Source organism: Chelonia mydas, chromosome 1 (assembly GCF_015237465.2).
Source record: "Chelonia mydas isolate rCheMyd1 chromosome 1, rCheMyd1.pri.v2, whole genome shotgun sequence".
NCBI lineage: Eukaryota > Metazoa > Chordata > Testudines > Cheloniidae > Chelonia > Chelonia mydas.
Genome location: NC_057849.1, coordinates 173558351 through 173578953, shown reverse-complemented (window position 1 = coordinate 173578953; position 20603 = coordinate 173558351). Strand labels below are relative to the sequence as shown.

The window sequence follows — 20603 nt, the reverse complement described above, 5'->3', positions numbered from 1 at the left end:
GTGTGCTCAAAGGCCACCTACCAGATCAGGCCCCACACACAAGTGAGGTGGATAAGCATCTATCCTCCCCTAGTTTGTGAATTGCCCCAGGGCATAGGCAGAAAATGGGTACCTGGGCATCGAGAGGGAGGCAGCAGCATGCATGCCCCAGAGTCTAAACCTTAGGCATCTAGGGAACTTTTACAACAGAAAGTTAGGCACTGAGTGAGTTTATGTCCATACAGTGAGGCAGCAGCTAAGCAGGAGTATCTTGGATCACAGTGGCACGACACACAGGGACTTAGGTGGCTACATTGTTTCATGGATTGCACCATGACTTGTTGAGGATCTCATTACTCACAAGTGGTGGAGCCATAAATACATTATATACGGGTCTTTCCAAACAAAAGGCAACAGCAACAAAAAAAATTTACAGCTATCTGCACCAGATCTCATCTGGTTTGTTTTTCATCCTAATTTTAGTTTTCTTGTGCATTCTCCCCTTTGCAGTACATTGGTTATTATAGGAAAGATTATGGGATGGCTATGGGTGAAACTTACTTGTAGACATACCGTCAATTTATACTACAGTACTGATAGTTCACAAATCATGGTACACATTTGAGTTTAATATGACAGTTTTCATGGCTACATATTTTATATGGAAACAGATTAATCTGATGAAAGTATAAGAAGAATACAGCACTGTGCGCTTACTCCTCTGGTAATGCTTTTTTAGCTCTTAACTCAGCTGAAACTAACCTATAGGCTCTCTGCAACATTAAGCTTTTATTGTGAGAACATCTCCCATAAAGGTGATCACCATTTAAACAGAGCAAGTACACTTTACACTTAAGACCAAGATGTATTATCAGATTCTGAAAAAAATCTTTGCCTTTCATTTTAGGGAGGGGGGCAGGAACTAACAGGTGAACTAAGCTATTTCCCTCACTCACCTTGTAGCCAATTTTAATCTTTTCTGTGTACAACAAAAAAAGTAAAAATGTTACAAAACTCTGACTAAACAAGCATAATTATCTCTTGCACTACTTGATCTTCAGTGGATGGGATTGTTTGCTTTGTATTTGATGTAGTCTCCTTTCCATGGTGATTTGTTAGTGGCACATGAAACCCCAATGAGAGAAATTATTTGAAGGCATGTTTTTCCTTGTTTTGTTTACAATTTATGTGAAAAGGCTGCCCTCTTCTGACAACAGTTTTAATTCTTCTAAAATTTATTAATTTTGTTAGTACCACTACAACCACTAACCTTTTCTCTTTCAACCTTTCTGTACAGCTTATTGGCAATATATGTGCAGACATTTTGCCTATGCACATATTCAAGACTTCACAAGAAACAGAGAAAAGATAAAGGTAATTAAGCAAGAGTGTGGCTAAGGTACTCTGAGTTGGAAATGAGAACAGTGAGTAATTTATATGTGACTATGCAGATCACAGAAACATAATTGGTCCAGTCAAATCATTAAACACAATATAATCACCAAGCCACCTTTCTGAGACATCACCTAAGTAGGCTCTGGAGAGTTGCCATTTTGGGATCAGGCAGGATATTAGTCTATTTACATATTTCCATCATGGTACTGGTACATGCTCCTCAAATGTACACTATTTTCTAGTTTTCAGATACACAGTACAAGCTAGACACCAGTTCCTGCAATTTAATTCCTCATATTGAGTCCACCTGCATGGAAGTCATGGCCTGATAGGATTCTAGGAGCTGAATTTGACTCTGAGACAGTCAGTGTTTTCTCTTTAAAGCATAAAGTTGCAGTTACTGGTTCTCTTACATCATATGTAAGTTTATACGTTGGATCCAATCACACATTCCTTACCCACATGAGCAATCCCACTGCAATCATTGGGACTACTTGTTAGTGAAGAGAGCAGCTATTGGCACTATAATTTCTTTTCTTTTAAAGAAGTGTATATCTCTATTTCAATATCTCCATAATTGTGAGGGCAATTGGTGTTCCTCTAAACGAGCTGCCATTTTACATATACTTATCAGAAGGCAGTCCAATCTGATAATATAGTTTAAAACACAGGAAGTGTGTCTCATTTTTTAAATGCATGAGATAGGCAGTAGACTTTCAAAGTTGTAAGTTATACTGTAATTTTAAAAAATTGGTTAATTTATCAGTGGTTTAACTCATGCATTTAAATGCTCACCTGCTTTTTTATGTCTGAACCTATGGCTATCAAAAAGATGTCTTATGTGATTGTTAATTATTCTGTCATAATTAACACCCCTCCTAAAAGTAACCTATGACCCTATTCTTAGAATACCTGGGCTGCAAGAGAAGAGATGTTTCTAAATGGGCTTACTTTTCCTTGAAAATCAAACCCCCTTCAGCCCTTTTTTTAACCTATCTAATTGCATTTGAATTTAGGCCCAATTCTACAAACTTTTACACATATGCTTAAATTTTACTCAGGTGAGTAGTCCATTGATAAGAACATAAGAATGGCCATACTGGGTCAGACCAATGGTCCATCCAGCCCAGTATTCTGTCGTCTGACAGTGGCCAAAGTCAGGTGCTTCAGAGGCAATGAAAAGAACAGGCAATTCTCAAGTGATCCATCGCCTGTCATCCACTCCCAGATTCTGCCTGTCAGAGGCTAGGGACACCTGGAGCATGGGGTTGCATCCCTGACCATCTTGGCTACTAGCCACTGAAGGACCTGTCCTCCATGAACTTATCTAATTTTTTGAACTCCGTTATATTTTTGGCCTTCACCACATCCCCTGGCAATGAGTGAGATAGTTCATGTGTGCAAAGTTACTCACACGTCTGTGAAAATTGTTCTTAACCTAGCATACTTCAAGACACTGTTAAATAATAGTGATATAACTATTAGAATATCTTCAGTATATTTAATCTTTCCTTTACTGACTCCATTCCCTAGTCAATTTAGAATGAGTTTCTCCCTATATTTTCATCATGATATTTTTTTGAAATGTTATAGTTAGGAGAAAACGTGGATTCAGCTAAATCAGATTATATTTGGATTAATTTCATTGAAATTAATTGACATCAGAAATTGAGTTGCAATAAACTGTCATTTATCAATTTTCTCCTCCTGTGAATTAGTAAGTGCTAAACATAAACACTGCATTAAACCTCCCAAACCACTTAGCATATGGCTAAAACACAATGTTAAGTACATTACTACAAGTAAGTGCTAATTAGGTCTCTTTGGCATTACTGCAATATATTGCCTAACTAAAGATTCTAAATTCACTCTTGGAACATATCTGTTTTCTGATGGTTAGACTCTTCCATTACTGTTAAAACACAACTATAAGCAAAATAATAGAAGTTATGTTTTAAGATCAAGTGAGTAAAAATATTTCATTACAATATTTCTAAATTTAATCTAATGTCTTTCAAGCACTCTGCAAAACTGGAGCTACACAATAACAGAAAAGGTAGCAGTTATACATAGGCATTCAGTGAGCATTACTGGCATGGGTACAACAGATTTGTAGACAGACAGCTGTGTATGTGCAGAGTTCTATACCTATTTCATACCACCTAGCAGTAAAATCTGGTAATTGTAGACACTATTCCTAATGCCACACAATTTCTCTGTAAGTATATTCAAAGCTTCATAGATTCCAAGACTCTGTGATCATCCAGTCTGACTTTCTGTATAACACAAGCCATAAGCAGACATTCCAATTTCTTCAAACCTGCATGCCAATCTCTTGTCCATTTCCATTAATAGACAAACACTTAAAGATTTGTAATAATAGTCACCTACAGAAGACACTGGAGATCAGAGAATTGCTTTAAACAGCAAATTTACATAAATTTGCACAAATATCAACTATTTTTCTGGTTTCCAAAAATAGAAGCATCACATAACAAAATAAATACAAATTATTTATTCAGTGAATATAATATTCCATAATTGCTGTATATTTAGTTTGTATATAATCTGTGTAGCATATTAAATTCACAGAGATAATTATGTCTTGTAATTTTTTATAATATTTTTCATATCATTTATATTACATGACAACTAACGTGCCATGATCAGCGCAGATAGTTATATTTAATTCAGAGTACTCCTGGAGTATTCTTGCTACTTACGACTAATGGCTAATAGATCATTGTATGTGTTCTGCCATCATACATTTGTTTTCAAAATTTGACTGAACTGGTTGTTGAACTTCACTCTGATACCCAAAGGAAGCAATGAAGATTATGATTCCGACTTCAGAAACTGAGCCTGTTTTGACTCATTTCCCTCCTCACTGCAGGCCTTCGTCCTAAGAAAGAATTAAACATGATATTGTCTACAGAAGAAAGCAAGTTAGCAGATGCTCTCTTTACTTGTCCCTCTCTTGGCATGGAATAGGCTTGAAGGTTGTTTCGATGTTTTCCAGAAGTACAAAATCATATCTGCACATCTGCAGCCTGCATAAATAGACAAGGAGAGAGAACACGCTCTCAGTATAAAATATTTTTCTATTTTTAATTCATGTTCAAAATACTGTAATATATGAATGATTAAGTTGGTGGCATTTACCACTTAAGAAAATATGCTCAGGACAAGAGGATAAGTCTTTTTGTCTCTGTTTAGTCCTTGTTCCTTGGGTAATAAGCTGGGTGGTGCTGTGGGGAAGGAGTAAGAATGTCCTGCCAGTCTGACCAATAAAGATAGGCGTTGTCATTCAGCCTGGGGTGGATTTAGTCTTCATTCAAACTGTCTTCTTGGAATGACTGGCTCTGGCACAGAATAGCCAATTCCTAGGAAACCATTAGGGTTGAATATTTTGTTCCCCTGCCCACAGAGGTACAAAGATATCTTTCTAGCTGGGGCTGGTTAGCAGATATGTGTGATGTAATCCTTCCTTACCATTCTCCTAAGGAAGGGATGTGGCTGTTATAAGTGAATGGAGCAATGCAAAACCAAGTCGTCCCATTTCCTCCTTTTTCTTGTTGCAATGGCTGCCTATTGGAGAAGGTTTTATGTAGATGGTGGTGGGTCAATTTGGCACATCAACATTAAGAAAAGTTAAAATTCTCACAATATTGTAGTACCAGATTCTGCCTTGCCCCAGCATGGGTATGCAATAGGGTAAGGAGGGCATAAAGAACCCTCTCGCTATGCAAGACCCACATAAGAGCCATGGAGGAGCACACAATGCCCCACAAAGGTAGGAAAGAGGCCATGTCCCTGCCCCTCATGCATGAGTAAGCAGAGCTGGATAGAAGGGGCTGGATGTGTGTGGGGTAAAACTATCCCACAAAGGAGTGTTACAGCAGCATATATATATACTGGTGCTCCCTTTGGGGCAGTGTGGCTATGCACTGCCCTCTAATTCACAGCTTTGCCTAAATGGCATAATTGATCCAGTCCCATAGTAGGATAGGTTTTAGGGGATGACATGGAGAAGAGAAAAAAATGGGAAAAGATGTACAGCCTCTTTGGTTATTTCATTATTTAAGTGGGGTTTCCAAGTCAGCTATAGCTCCACCCATCTGTGAGTAAAGGGACAGTGGTTTACCATATGTTGTACAGAACAGCAAGCTTGGGCCCTACTCAATAATCCCTAGGGAAGAAAAATGAATAGAGTTTATAGATATAGTGGTTCCCTCTGATTTTGCCTAACCTCCTATGAGCTGTGTTCTGCAGAATTTCACCCAGTAGTTTCTACATCAAAGCCATAACTTCTAGTTGAGCTAAAGCGCATCTTTTTAATAATGCTTTAATTTTCTGTGGAACAGGAGAGAAGCAATTCCTGCATATTACCGCTGGAGCCTTGAGCATTTATTCATCTACAGCTCCTCACAAGAGACCTTCAAAGAACTCATGGAACAGCTTCCAGGCCAAGCTGCAACAACAAATCATTATGTACATCTATATCAAGGTTTACTTTGTACACCTCTACCCCGATATAAAGTGGTCCTCTGGAGCCAAAAAATCTTACCGCGTTATAGGTGGAACCACGTTATATCAAACTTGCTATGGAGGGCTGGGTAGCAAAGGCTGTGCCTCCCCAAACAGCCTGGCCCCACCCCCTATCCGACCCCCACCTACTTCCCGCCCCCTGACCCATCCAACCCCCCCTGTCCCCTGACCGCCCCACGAGACCCTCTGCCTCTTATCCAAACCCCAGCACAGCCCCCTTACACCCCGCTCAGAGCAGCGTGTCAGAGCCAGACATGCTGCCGCCATAGGCACCAACTCCATGGGTGCTCCGGGGCTGGAGCACCCAGGGAGAAAAATTGGTGGGTGCAGAGCACCCACCAGCAGCTCCCCGACCCAGCTCACCTCTGCTCCAGCTCCGCCTCCTCCCCCGAGTGCTCCGTTGCCATTCTGCTTCTCCCCCTCCCTCTCTCCCTCCAAGGCTTGCCGCAAATCAGCTGTTTGGCGCGGCAAGCCTGGGAGGGAGCAGGGAGAAGCAGAGCAGCGGTGCGCTTAGGGGAGGAGGCGGAGCTGAGCTGGTGAGCGGTTCCTTTGCCTTCCCCCCACCCCGCCCCCCCGTTACTTGCTGCAGACCTCCACACACACATACCCCCCGCCCCAGCTCACCACTGCTCCACCTCCTCCCCTGAGCTTGCTGCTGCTCCGCTTCTCCTCCCTCCCAGGCTTGCGCAAGCCTGGGAGGGAGGGGGGAAGAGGGGAAATGCTTTACCACATTATCTCCAAATTTGCATTCTATCAGATCGCATTATATTGGGGTAGACGTGTATATACCTTGTAATTATATAGTGCTGTAATTTTAATGTACCTGAAGATAGTAGGTACCAGCACAGAGTAGTACAATACTGGAACAAATGCTGAATTAAGAGAGAAATGTGTGAATATAGGCATTTCTTCCAATGTGACCTGCCATTCCATCAGTGGAATTTTTACCTCATAAAGATGTATTTCTTATCCATGGGAGAGAAAACAGTACACAGACAACACTGCAAGCTTCATTTTGGAGTTTGATCTCTTCACCAGAGAGATCAGGTGAAGAGTCCTGAAAATTGGGTGTGGCCCCAGGGGACACCCATGTCCATACACCATCTGTGTGGATCATGTGGTAGCCCAGGTGAGAACTGTCCCATCTATGATATATCCCGGACTACAACTGTCTCCTATTAGCATAGCGCCATAGGTCTCCCTCCCTGCACCTGTGCCCTTTTCTTAATCTAATCTTTTGCTGTATGAACATTTCAGACCTTTCTGATTATGGCATATTTATGTAATTGTAATTATGTCTAACTACATGAAGTGAATATGTGTAGTCACTCTAATTAGAGGTATTTATGGAATTACCATGAGCAATTATGTAATTACAGCAAATAAAGGCATCATAAAATCTGTATTAAAATTATTTTGAAATTTCAGACTCAGACTTTAAGGCCAGAAGGGACTGTCGTGATCTTCTAGTCTGACCTGAACATTGCAGAACACAGAACCTTGCCCATCCACTCCTGTAATAGACTCATAAACTCTGGCTGAGTTATTGAAATCCTCAAAGCATGATTTAAAGACTTCAAGTTACAGAGAATCCACCATTTACTCTAGTTTAATCCTGCAAGTGAACCTTGCCCCATGCTGCAGTGGAAGGCAAAAAACCCCCAGGGCCTCTGCCAATCTGACCCAGGGGAAAATTCCTTCCCAAGCCCAAATAGGACAATCAGTTAGACCCTGACCATGTCAGCAAACCCACCAGCCAGATACCTGGGAAAGAAGTCACTGCAGTAACTCAGAGCCCTCTCCATCCAGTGTCCCATCTCTGGACATATTTGCTACAAGCAGTTGCAGATGGGCAACATGCCATTGTAGGCAGTCTTGTCATGCCATCTCCTCCATAAATGTATCAACACCAGTTAGATTTTTGCCCCCACTGCTCCCCTTGGAAGGCTGTTCCAGAACTTTACTGCTCTGATGGTTAAAATCCTTCATCCAATTTCAAGCCTAAACTTGTTGATGGCCACTTTATATCCATTTGTTCTTCTGTTCACATTGGTGCATAGCTTAAATAACTCCTCTCCCTCCCTGCTATTTATCCATCTGATGTATTTATAGAAAGCAATCATATATCCTCTCAGTCTTTGTTTGGTTAAACTAACAAAGTCACGCTCCTTGAGTCTCCTCCCATAAAGTAGGTTTTCCATTCCTCTGATCATCCTCGTTGCCCTTCTCTGCATCTGTTCCAGTGTGAATTAATATTTCTTAAACATGGGAGACCAGAACTGCACACAGTATTCCAGATGAGGTCTCACCAGTTCCTTGTATAATGGTAATAACTTCCTTACCTCTACTGGACATACTTCACCTGATGCAGCATACAATTGAATTGGCTTTTTTTCATGGCCACATCGCACTGGCAGCTCATAGTCATCCTGTGATTGACCCAAACACCCAGGTCTTTCTCCTCGTCTGTGGCTTCTAACTGATACACCCCAGCTTATAGCGAAAATTCTTGTTAGTCCCCAATTGCATGACTTTGCACTATTAAATTTCATCCCATTTCTATTACTCTAGTTTTCAATGTCATTCAGATCTTCTATGATATTCCATTCTTCCTCTGTACTGGCAATACCTCCAACTTTGTGCTACCTGCAAATTTTATTAGCACACTCCCAATTTTTGTGCCAAGGTCATGAACGAATAATAAGGTTGATTCCAAGATCAGTCCCTAAGGAATGTCCCTACTAACCTTCCTCCTGCCTGACAGTTCACCTTTCAATATGACACAGTGTAGTCTCCCCTTTAACCAGTTCCTTATCCACCTTTCAATTCTCATATTAATCCCCATCTTCTCCAATTTAACTAATAATTTCCCCAGTGTGGAAGTTATTGAAATCCAAGTAAATAAGATCTACTGCATTTTCTTTGTCTTAAAAAAAATCAGTTGTCTTCTCAAAGAAAGAGCTCAGGTTGGCCTAGCGAGATCTACCTTCTGTAAAACCATGTTGTATTTTATCCCAATTACTTCTACGTCCTTAACTAGTCTCACTTTCAAAATTTGTTCTAAGACCTTGCATACAACTGAGGTCAAACTAACTAGCCTGTAGTTTCCTGGATCACTTTTTTCCCCCTTTCTTAAAAATAGGTAGTATATTAGCAATTCTCCAATCATAGGTATAACCCCCAAGTTTATGGATTCATTAAAAATCTTTGCTATTGGCTTTGCAATATCATGTGCCATTGCTTTAATATTCTAGGATATAAATTATCTGGGGTCCTGCAATTTGGTTCCATTGAGCTGTTTGAGTTTGACTTCCACCTTGGATGTGGTAATTTCTACTTCCGTACCCTCATTTCCATTAGCCACTCTGCTAAACTTCTGATTACCCTTATTGAAAACTGAGGCAAAATACTTGTTTAGGTGTTGGGCCATTCCTAGATTATCTTAGCACTACCACTTCTTTCCTTGTTTTCTTTTTATTTATATGGCTAACGAACCTTTTACTCTTAGTTTTAATTTCCTTTGCAAGGTCCAGCTCTGCTTGGCTTTTGACAGGTCTCACTTTTACCCTACACTTAGTGACCTCCAAAAGATAGCTTTCCTTGCTAATCCATCCGATGCTCCACTTCTTGTAGGCTTTCTGCTTTTTCTAAATAACCAGTCTGAGATGCTTGCTTATCTGGTTTGGTCTTCAACCCTTCCCTATGAATATTTTTCCCTTCCTTGGGATGTAGGCTTCAGATACGTTCAGTCAAAGTTGCAGAAACTAATTCCAAGCATCCTTCATATTCAGATCCTTGGTTTCTTCAGTCTAGTCCACTTCCCTAACTAATTCCCTTATTTTTAAAAAAAGTTTGCCCTTCTGAAATCAAGGACCCTCGTTTCAGACCTATTTTTCTTTATCCTTCTATTTAGTTTAAATGGAATTAGCTCATGATCTCTCAAACTAAGGTTCTCCTCTATAACCAGTTATTCAATGAGGTCTGGCTACTTACCAATACTAAATCTAAAATGGCATCACCTCTTTTTGGTTCAGTGACTATTTGGTGAAGAAATCTGTCAGCTATCACATCCAGGCATACATGGGCCCTACCATTATTAGTAGAATTTATCCTCCAATCTATATCTGGGAAATTAAAGTCTCCCATAATCACACAATTCCCAGTAGTATTTATTTCATTAAAAATATTAAATAGGTCTCTATCCATACCCAAGTTGTATTCTGGGGGTCTGTAGCATACCCCAAGCACTATCCCAGTGGGACCTCTTTCTTCCCCAACATGATTTTGACCCAAACAGACTGCATTTTATCCATTCCATCACTTCTAATTTCTTTAGTCTACCTCATCATTAATATATAATGCTACTCCATCACCTTTACCTTTATTTCTGTCTTTCCTGACCTGCACATACCCTTCAATATCTGTGTTCCAGTCAAGACAACAATTCCATCATGTTTCTGTTATCCGTATAATACCTAGTTTCACATCCTGCACCAGTATTTCTAGTTCCTTCATTTTGTTACTCAGATACCTTGCACTGGTGTACAAACATCTTAGTAGTTTCTGCTTGGTTTCACCCAGCTTCCTTGTCTGATTAGGTACAATAATTCTACTGCCAGTAATACCAATGACACTATCTTTCCTCTTGATGTCCATTCTCTTACCATCTGTCATTCTTTTCTCCATTGCTCTATCCTCTTACTTGATTTTTCCTCCTACTCAATATTAGAATCAGGCATTGAGATTACATGAATATCTCCTAACCATCTTCCCCAGATTCCCAGTTTAAAGCTCTTTGAATCATTTGTGCCAGCCTCCATCCCAGAATTCTATTTCCATCCCTACTCAGGTGGAATCCATCCCATGAGAACAGTCCTCTGTTTGTGAATGCCTCCTAGTGGTTGAACATCCCAAAGTCCTCCTTATAGCACCACTGCCTGCATCATCTGTTGATCATCATAATCTTGTCTCACCTCAGTTCTTCTCTTCTAGGGACAAGCAGAACCCCACTGACAATTATCTGAACCTTCATTTATTTAAGCATCTTCCCCAACCTGGCACAGTCTCCCTTGATGCGTTCCAGCAAGAAGCTAGCAGTATCATTTTGTCCTTCACATGTGAACATCAGTGGATTCTTTCCTGCTCCCAATAGGATCCTCTCCAGCCTCAGGCCCACATGCTGTACCTTAACTCCTGGCAGACAGTACACTCTTCTGTTCTCTGGATCAGCTCTGGTGACAGGCCTGTCCATTTTTGGAAGAGAGTCCACAATCACATAGACCTGCTTCTTTCTTGTGATGGTGCAGTGCACCAGCCTTCCTCCTCCTGTTCTTTCTGTCTTTTGTTCTCACTTGCAATCTTATGCGAGTTATTCTCTATCCTTCTGGGTCTCCAAACTGGCTATCTCCACTGTCTCTTCCCCTCTTCCTGTATGACTAGCCCCTCTTCTCTTCTTCCTTACCCTCCTACCTTCTGTTACTGCCTGCTGCACCCCTTCATTTCCCAATTCAGCAAACCTGTTCCTCTGCTCTATTTCACCTTCAGCAGCAGGTGTTCTCCTCTGCCTGGTTCTGATAGTCAGAAGCTTCCACTGACCACTTTCCTCATCCAGCAGTCTACCCCAACAGTTCTCCAGTCCATCTTACATCTATAAGTCTTGAGTTTTCCCTTCAGCCTTCTCTCGCCTTCCCTCTATCATGTGCTCAAATCACCTTCGAAGCTCAACCATAGTTTCTACCTGCATCTCCAAACCTCGACTCTTCTCTTCCGTCAACCCTATCAGGCAGCACTTCATACAAAGCACCTTTCAGGTGCTCACTCCAGGATAATGTACATCTCACAGGCTCCACATCCAGTCATTTTAATTGTCTCTTCCATTCCTTAGGTCACTACCACTGCTGCCTCTGTCACTGTGATAGCCATCACACCTAAGCCCCTGTCAAGGGGAAAAAACACTCCACAAATTAAAACAACAACCACACTCATTCCCACAAACTCCCCTTACAAACTCTCACCCAAACTCCCCTGTTTTCAGCTCTGTTTGCTGGCTATTGTGCTGCAGCTTCTGCACTGCTGACTGATTGCCTTAATAAGCCCAATAATCAGTGCTCCCCTGTGGGCTAAGGCTCTGCTTCTCTTACAGCACACTGCCTCCTGTCAGTCTCTGCAAACAGCAAACAAACCAGCAAGCAAACAAGCTCTCAAGAACTCACTCATGGCTTCTAAGGAACAGGGACTTGCTTCCCTTCCCTTCCAACAGCTCTCCCCTCAAACTCCTCTGTTTTCAACTCTGATTGCTGGTTCCTGTGTCCCTGGCTGGCTGCTTGGCTGCCATTATAGCCCGCCTAATCACGGCTCTACTGTGATCCAAGACTCTGCTTCTCTCACAGCACACTGCCCCCTACCAGCCTCTGCAACCTGAAAACAGAAAAGAAATCAGCAAAGAAGCCCCAAGCTATCTCTGAAGAACTCATTCACCCACTGTCCCTAAGGAACAGGGGCTTGCCTCCCTTCTCCTTCAACAGAGCTCAATTCAGACTCTCTCGTTTTCAGCTGTTTGCTGGCTCCTGTACTGCTCCTCCGTTTGGTTTGTTTTTTTGTTGTTTTGTTTACGTTGTACTTAAAAACACAACATATTTTTGGAGGGTGGGGAAGGAGATGATATAATTCTTTCACCGCCAAGCTATATGCATCTGAAAACAGCACAGTATTGGATCCTAACATTAAAATAATGGACCATGTGCAACTCATAGTAAAATTAATGGGAGTTCCAAGCATGAACAAGAACATAAGAATGGCCATACTGGGTCAGACCAATCACCCATTTAGCTAGTATTTCTGTCTTCCGATAGTGGCCAGTTCAGGGGCCAGAATGAATGGGAATGAAAGGAATGGGCAATCTGTCCAATGATCCCTCTCCTGTCATCCAGCCCCAGCTTCTGGCAGTCCACAAATAAGAACACAAGGCAAGACTGAGATTGGGCAGTCTATTTATGGCCTGCCTACTCTACCAGATTAAGCAATAATTTTAAAAAAAATACTTGGATGCTGATAAACCTTATGAAATGGTTCTTGTTTTATGATTGTTGGATAGAAAAGTATTTACAACATTAATTTAGGTCTTAGAGTCTCTCTCACTGTAAATGCTTTTAAGTAAAATCATTCTAGCTCAGGGGTGGGCAAACTACGGCCCGCGGGCCGGATACGGCCCCTTGGGTCTTTGGATCCGGCCCGCTGGATTGCCATCCCCGTGGCGCCGCGGGCACCGCGCTGCTCCGGGAAGCGGCCGGCACCACGTTCCTGCGGCCCAGGGCGCAGGGGAGGCAGAAGGCTCTGCGGGCTGCTCTTTCCTGTGGGTACCTCCCCCGAAGTTCCCATTGGCCAGGAACGGGGAACCACGGCCAATGGGAGCTTCGCGGGTGGTACCCACAGGCAAGAGCAGCCCGCGGAGCCCTCTGCCTCCCCTCCCCCAGGGGCCGCAGGGACGTGGTACTGGCAGCTTCCTGGTGCGGCGTGGGGCCGGGGCCAGGGCAGGCAGGCAGGCAGGCAGGAAGGGAGCCTGCTCTGGCCCTGGTGCGTGCCGCTGCCACCCCGGAGCCGCTCCAGGTAAGCGGCGCCAGACTGGAGCCCGCACCCTGAACCCTTCCATCACCCCAACCCCCTGCTGCACTCCACATCCTTCCTGCACCCCAACCCCCTGCTGCACCCCTCCTGTACCCCAACCCCCTGCGCTGAGCCCCCTGCCGCACCGCACCCCTCCTGCTCCCAAACCCCCTTCCCTGAGCCCCCTCAAACACCCCACACCCCTCCTCTGCCCCAACCCCTTGCCCGGAACCCCTTCCTGCACCCCACACTCCCTCCCGCAACCCAATCCCCTGCCCCAGCCCTACGTTCATGGCCCTGCAAGCAATTTCCCCCACCCAGATGTGGCCCTTGGGCCAAAAAGTTTGCCCACCCCTATTCTAGCTCTATTGAGAGTAGAGTCCCTACATACGTCATCATACGAATTAGGGCTGGTCTACACCGTTTTTGTACGGATTTAATTATTTCAGTTAGGTGGTTTTTTTACCAAAATAGTTCTATCAGTACAATCTCATGTGTGGATACAGTTAGTTATGCTGCTATAAGGGTGCCTCATACCTGTGTAGTTTATCCCCTAAATTTATGGGAGTACGCTGTACCAGTATAAGCACCTTTCTACCAATATAACTATGTCCACTTTAGAGAGTTGTACACCTTTAGCTATACTGGTTTCAAACAGGTATAGCTGAAGTGGTACAAAAGCTTTGTAGACAGTTCTTTAGAAACAGAGCCACTGGAAATCCATAAAGAAAATAAGAATTATTTTGCCCATCCCCCCTCTCTCCTCCTCCTCAAAATCTCACTAAATGAAATCTTAATTGGAAATTTCATGGGACAGCCAGCACCTCAAAACATTTTTTCTTGTCTATTTCTTTGCTTACATGCTTCACATTTTGTCTTGCTACCTGTGCACAGGAAATGACTCTCATCTTTAATACCCATTATTCTTTTTATACGGTGCAAGATATTGTTTGACATATTTTATTTCCCCGAAGCTGATGATGAAATAGAAAGTTGCGTTATTTGATATAGTCATGGTACTAGTTTGTTGTAGGAGGCAGCATAGTTTAGTACTGAAAAAATTGTCTAGCAGTCGGAATTCTGAGTTCTAGGGTAAAATTTTCGAAAGTGCCTAAATGACTTAGGAGCCTAAGCCTTGTAGCCTTGTCTACATTGCAAATTACTGAGTGGCAAGGCAAGGTATCAATCTATATTGCACCATTTTGCTGCATAGTAACATTCCATGTGGCCCCTGCTACAGTGCATTAAAAATCCCAGATTACATCTCATTTCTCAGTATACTCTGTCCCTAGAAGAGCATCGAGGATATTCTGCTTTGGGAGGCTGGAGGGCCCTGGTGCACCTAGAGGCTGCAAGCCCACTGACATATTCTTTTAAGGAGTGCAGCTTACAACTCCTCACACAGGCAGTCAGCTCTACTGGGGATAAAGAGTGGCTTGGCCCTCTGTGCATACCATGCATCTTCAGAATACTAGCAATTCTGGTCCCCACTAGAGCCTCCATATGCTGTTGTGATACCACACCAGGCTCTAAAAGCCCCAGAGCCAGCCATGGGAGAATTCCCCCAGCACACTAATTGGGTTACGCTGCCACAAACTGCCCCACAAGATCCACTCTGTGGGCATGCTAGGGGCTGGAGAAGGGCCATAGTGCTGTGTCTTAGAGTGGTTCAGGACAGCAGCGCTACCCGCAGGCAGCATAGGTATGCTGTTACACCCAGGGTTCAGCCCTCAGAGCAGCACAGAATTGGGAGGGTACAAAGGGGGCTTAAAGCTATCTTTGTCCCTACTTTTCGTGGGCTGCAAGGTTTGTTTTGTGCCTATAAGGGTATGTCTATGCTGCAATTAGACAACCATGCTGGCCCAGACCAGCTACTAGGGCTCATGGGACTCAAGCCAAGGTGTTGTTTAATTGCGGTGTATATGTATGGGGTTGGGCTGCAGCCCGAGCTTTGGAATCCTCCCACCTCCCAGGGTCCTAGAGCTTGGGCACACCACAATTAAACAGCCCCTTAGCCTGAGCTCCACGAGCCCAAATCAACTGGCACAGGCCAACCACAGGTGTCTAATTGCAGTGTAGACATACCCTGTGAGGCACAGAACAAAAACAGCACAGCGTAATTTGCCATGGGATTCCAAGTAAATTAGCAAGGTTCTGACTTCTTAGCTGTATGTTATTTAGGACTGTTATTAATTCATAATAGTCTACTTTTGTCAGTGACTCATAATTCCAATGGTATATATTTTCCATTCAGTACTCATTCTGTTAGAGTCAGAACTCATATTAGATTTTATTTGAAATTCTGCCTTTGCTGCACTTGGCATTTGTGTGCAGAATACATTAAAATGCAAAAATGTTGCTACATTAAATGCAGGATAAATTGTGAAGTAAAATCCTCCTACCAACATTGTAGTGAATGGTTTGTTCTCACAAGATGGAAAGGCAAAGTTTAAATGTTATGGTGTCTGTACAGTTATCTGTGGAGCTTTTAAGAATGGCTACTGGGATACTGTCAACTTTATGAACTGATTAATACATTAATAGTTAAAGGAGCTTAGGAAATGACATTTAAGCATTAAAACTGAAATCATACATACTTATCAGTGTCAGTAAGCATAGCATACATGTTTTGCTCTTGTACTGTAGAATCCTAACAGGGGCAAACCCTATTTGCTTACTCACACATGGAGATACATTGAAATCAACAGGTTTGTTCTGTATGTGCATGTGAGAAAATCTATATACAGAACTGCTGAGGATAGAAAAATGCTGAAATAATGTTTTAAAATGTCTGTTACAGAAAAGGGTTGAATCTTGCAAACTTTAGAGATGCAGGTCATACTCACTCACCGGAGTGGTCCCTCTGAACTAATTGTGACTGCTTGCATAAGGATGGCAGTATCCTGCCAAAGTAAGCAGCATGTACACAGAACTTGCATATACAATGGATGTATGCTTAACACATGGAGTGTGTACTTAATATTTATGCACAAATCAACTGTTTCACAGGATGAATTATGTCTTAGACAAGGATATAATTTGTTGTGACAACAATATGCTTGTATTTAGGACTATGCATTATACACAAATTTCCACAAGCAGCCCAATAAATATTTTTCCAGAAACACCTCAAACAATCTAATCTTCAAGTATCCTTTTTATCAACCGTCCACTTACCTTGCTGGATTTGTAATAGATCTTAGCCTCATTCGGAGAATCCTGAGCTTATATTTTGGGCCAATTAGAGTCCTTGTAGAATAAGTCAAGGAAATTCTTGATATTTTGTCAAAATCCTCATAAAATCCAACAAAGATACTGGCTTGTCTATACTGCTGAAATGTAGTAGCTTCACTAGAGAGAAAGTATAATACATTGTTGTCTGAGTCAGATCCACTGTTATTAAAAAAATAATCTTGGTAAGATGTCTTGAGTTGTGGTTAAGTTCAGAACTGGGAGGCTGGAGATCTGAATCCAGATTCCCTGGTACATGTATCTACTTTACACCACATTACATGTGTAAACTGGCTCTTACCCTGCTGTAACTGACCAGGGACCACCACCCCAGTGTAAGGAGGATTCTCCTGTGGGACAGAGCTAGCATAGGGATCAGAAAAAGAGGTATGGCCAGAGGAGATATGACCGAGATGTCACTGTCCCATGCTGATCCCTGGCTGAGTTATCAGTTATCAGTGAGTCAGTTTTCATTGGTGTACATTAGAGCATCCCTTAGGCTGCTTTAACCTAGTCCATGGTCATCAGCCCTGCACAGAGGTGCAATAGGATCTTTAAACCACCTTTTAATATGCACACACCCTTAATACTCTATGCACTGTGCAGAGCAGCCAAAGCCAGAATCTGGCCCCTAGATTTTATTCTGCCTCTGCTAAAGACTTCTGCAAGACATTTGGCAACTCTTTTAGGGACGAAATTTCAAAACCAGGTATGTGCAATTACACTTGCAATAAAACATATCCCATGGTGTACCTACTTTGTATAGACAACTTCTACAGCTGAGCATACAAACTGTAAAATTACATACACAAAATGGCTAATTACATGTCTCACTTGCCATTAGGTGTACAATTACAAATTTATGTATGTTATCATGGCAATTGTGCACACAAATTAGGTACATATTAGTATGCACATTTTTGTGTAAGCTCTGTGATTCTGAACAGCAGGATCATAATTTCTGTGCTTCTGTTTCCTCCCCTTCAAAATGGAGAATATAATAATTATTTACCTACCTTGAGAGTTTAAAGTAATTAATGTTTATAAAGTTCATTGCAATTTTTGGATGAGAAAACACTATATAAGTTTCAGACATAAGATATGTAAATATAAGTCACTTATATAGGACATAATTCTGAGCTCACACTAGCTTTTCCACTGAATGCATCCGATGAAGTGAGCTGTAGCTCACGAAAGCTTATGCTCAAATAAATTTGTTAGTCTCTAAGGTACCACAAGTACTCCTTTTCTTTTTACTAGTTTTATGAGTGTCACTCCACTGACTTCAACAACATTACTCCCAGTTTACACCTATGTAGATAGCAGGAGAAAAAAGCCTATATACACATATTACATGAAAATGTCTTCAGGTTCTAACAAATCTATGAAAGCCCAGACAAATCTGAGTTGCTGATGCCTTAATTCAGCACTGTTGTTGCATGTATAATGGTAAATACTCTTTAAGAACATTTTTTACTTTCAATAATAAACAGCTTGCTATTGAACTGACTGCTACAAACAGTTTGCTCAGAAACTTTTTAATGTAACTGGTAAGCAGTCACTGCCTCAATGTGTTAATTCACCATTCTGGGACTATTTTGACTCTATATGATAGTGGCATCCATTTTTATTTTAGATCTGTCAGTGAAAGGGACCACGATAAGTTTCTAGACATAGTATGGCTTTTCATTTTTATCTGAAAGCAGAACAAACCTCAAATGATCCTCTACTACATAAGACTGCCCTATATTTACCCAACTCAGCACTTACATTAACAGAACTCTTAATGGTTTTCTTCTTCTTCTTTTTTAAATCTATCCCAGTAGATTCTGCTGCAAGGTAAGGCAACTTTAGATAAATAAAAGATACAAAACCTGTTGAGTAAAACATAACTTACCTATTCATTTTTGATTCTGTTGTGTTTCCAGCATTGTCTGTTATTTTAATTCTAATGAAACCTCTCCTAATGCTTTTGTTCCAAGTAATAAGATCCACAAAGTAGTAATACACTGCAGAATAGAAACAGAAAATAATAAGATTCAAAGATTGAACTCAACATCATGAATATAATTCATGTTCTCTCCCTATTAAAAATACTCATTGGATGAGGATGATGACTCATTATCTCTCTCTGGGTTACTAGTTCAAATCAGAGCTAGAGGCTATTAATTAAAGTAGTTTCCATATGATGGCTATTCGGAGTTATGTGAATAGAGCCAGTGGCTTCCCCCAGTTCTTAGAAGGAAATGGTCCTGTCACTGGACTAGTCACCTCCTAAGCACCCCCTCGTGCCCAGAGGTTGTTTTCCATCTCTGTTTCTCTTTCCCCTCTTCTGAACCCCTTATGAACTTTACCCAGTCTTTTTTGTGGCTAATCCCACCCTACCTTTGGGGCCTGTTTACTAACAAAAACAGTCCAACAACAGTCTTCAAAACCCCACGAATAAAACCATTCACCACTACCCAAAAGTTCATACTCTGTTCTGGCTCTTTTACCATATTTGGAGCTCTTCCTCTACCTCAGTCTGTTTCCTCATCAGTCTGCCACTTGCAGTCTTTCCTACTAGGAGCTCAGCCTTCTAGCTTTGACTTCCTTCTCCTGCCAGCGTCTCTCCTGCAAGCGTCTGAGGGAGATAGCAGCATATATACTGCTGTCCTACTGAGAGCTCCTCTGGGTCTGTGGTGAGACAGGGGCGCCCTGCCCCACTCTATACCACAGGGCTCCTGATTCCAGACCCTTAGTGTCCTGGGTTTTCCCCATCCAACTACTAACATCCTGGGACTCCTTCCTCTCTCTTCTGGCTTTGACCACTACCTGCTCCTTTTCTAGTTCCAGTGTCCCTGCAACAGGGTTTTCTGGCCTCCTCTAGGCCTAAAGGGCCAGGATACCTCATTACAGATGCACATCACAAAACAACCAGCACTACTGGTATTAAGAGTTTGATCCTGTATTCCATTGCTCAGCCAAAACTCTATTCACTTCAGTGGGAGCTCTGCCTGACAAAGGAATGAGAGGTCAGATTCTAACTGCCATCTTTGTTGGCAGCCTCCAGAGAGAGTGAATGAGAATGTTGTAAAGCAACCATGTCACCTCTGGAAGTAAAACTTCCAGAAAATAGTTGAGGTATATTGCCAGAATGTTGGAGGAAATTGGACTGCATTGTTGCTGCCAATGCAGTACCTGTTGTGTGGATCATCAGAGGAAAAGAAACTACTTGGGGCTGTTATACTTTTTTTAAGCACTAAATTCAATTAAAACTGTTTTGTTTATTTTGTTTTTGTAATATTCTTTGCTCAAAAAACAAGTCTCACTTTATATAAATGTTTTAAGTTTGTTTTCCCTATGTGTGTCTCAGGTTTTTAGTTTGATTGATCTCTTTTGTTTATTTTGTAGTCTCTCTTGTTTCTTTGTTTCCTCAGTAACCCGTTTCCTTTTCAAATTCCTAGGGATTACCATAGGCTTCACTCAGTAATTACTCTGCTCTCCTGACCGATTTATTGGTCTAATTTCTCTGTTGGTTCTTGCTTATTAGTACTTTACTGTGCCCAGTTGTGTCAGGGCTTCTTGTTCCGCTACATGTGTTTTGCTTATTACTGTATATGTACTATATAGCCATGTTTCCTTCCTTTCCCACCTAAGCAAGTTCTATCACCCAGCCTCTCCTCTCTAACTAACTAGCCTAGCTCTCTGGCTCCCCTTTCCCTCCTGACAGTCCATCTTTCCCCATTATCCAGTGCAGCCGCATTTCTTTCTCTTTCCTGTTCAGCTCACCCATTGTTTATTATTCTGGCCAGATCATCCCTCTCCTTTCCCCATTCTATATACTGACACTTAACTGATGGTTTAGA

General features: G+C 41.9%; 1 protein-coding gene across 1 annotated transcript in view; it reads right to left on the bottom strand.

Moving 5' to 3' along the window:
* Positions 1–2722: 2722 nt before the first annotated feature.
* Positions 2723–20603, bottom strand: part of LIPI (lipase I) — a 33644-nt gene continuing 15763 nt past the window's right edge. Inside the window, exons 8-10 of the mRNA XM_043538355.1 lie at positions 18653–18764; positions 16702–16875; positions 2723–4424 (exon numbers count right to left, since the gene is read on the bottom strand). Of these exons, the coding sequence (XP_043394290.1) occupies positions 4337–4424; positions 16702–16875; positions 18653–18764 (374 nt within the window). The 3' untranslated portion in view covers positions 2723–4336. The remainder of the gene's footprint in view (positions 4425–16701; positions 16876–18652; positions 18765–20603) is intronic.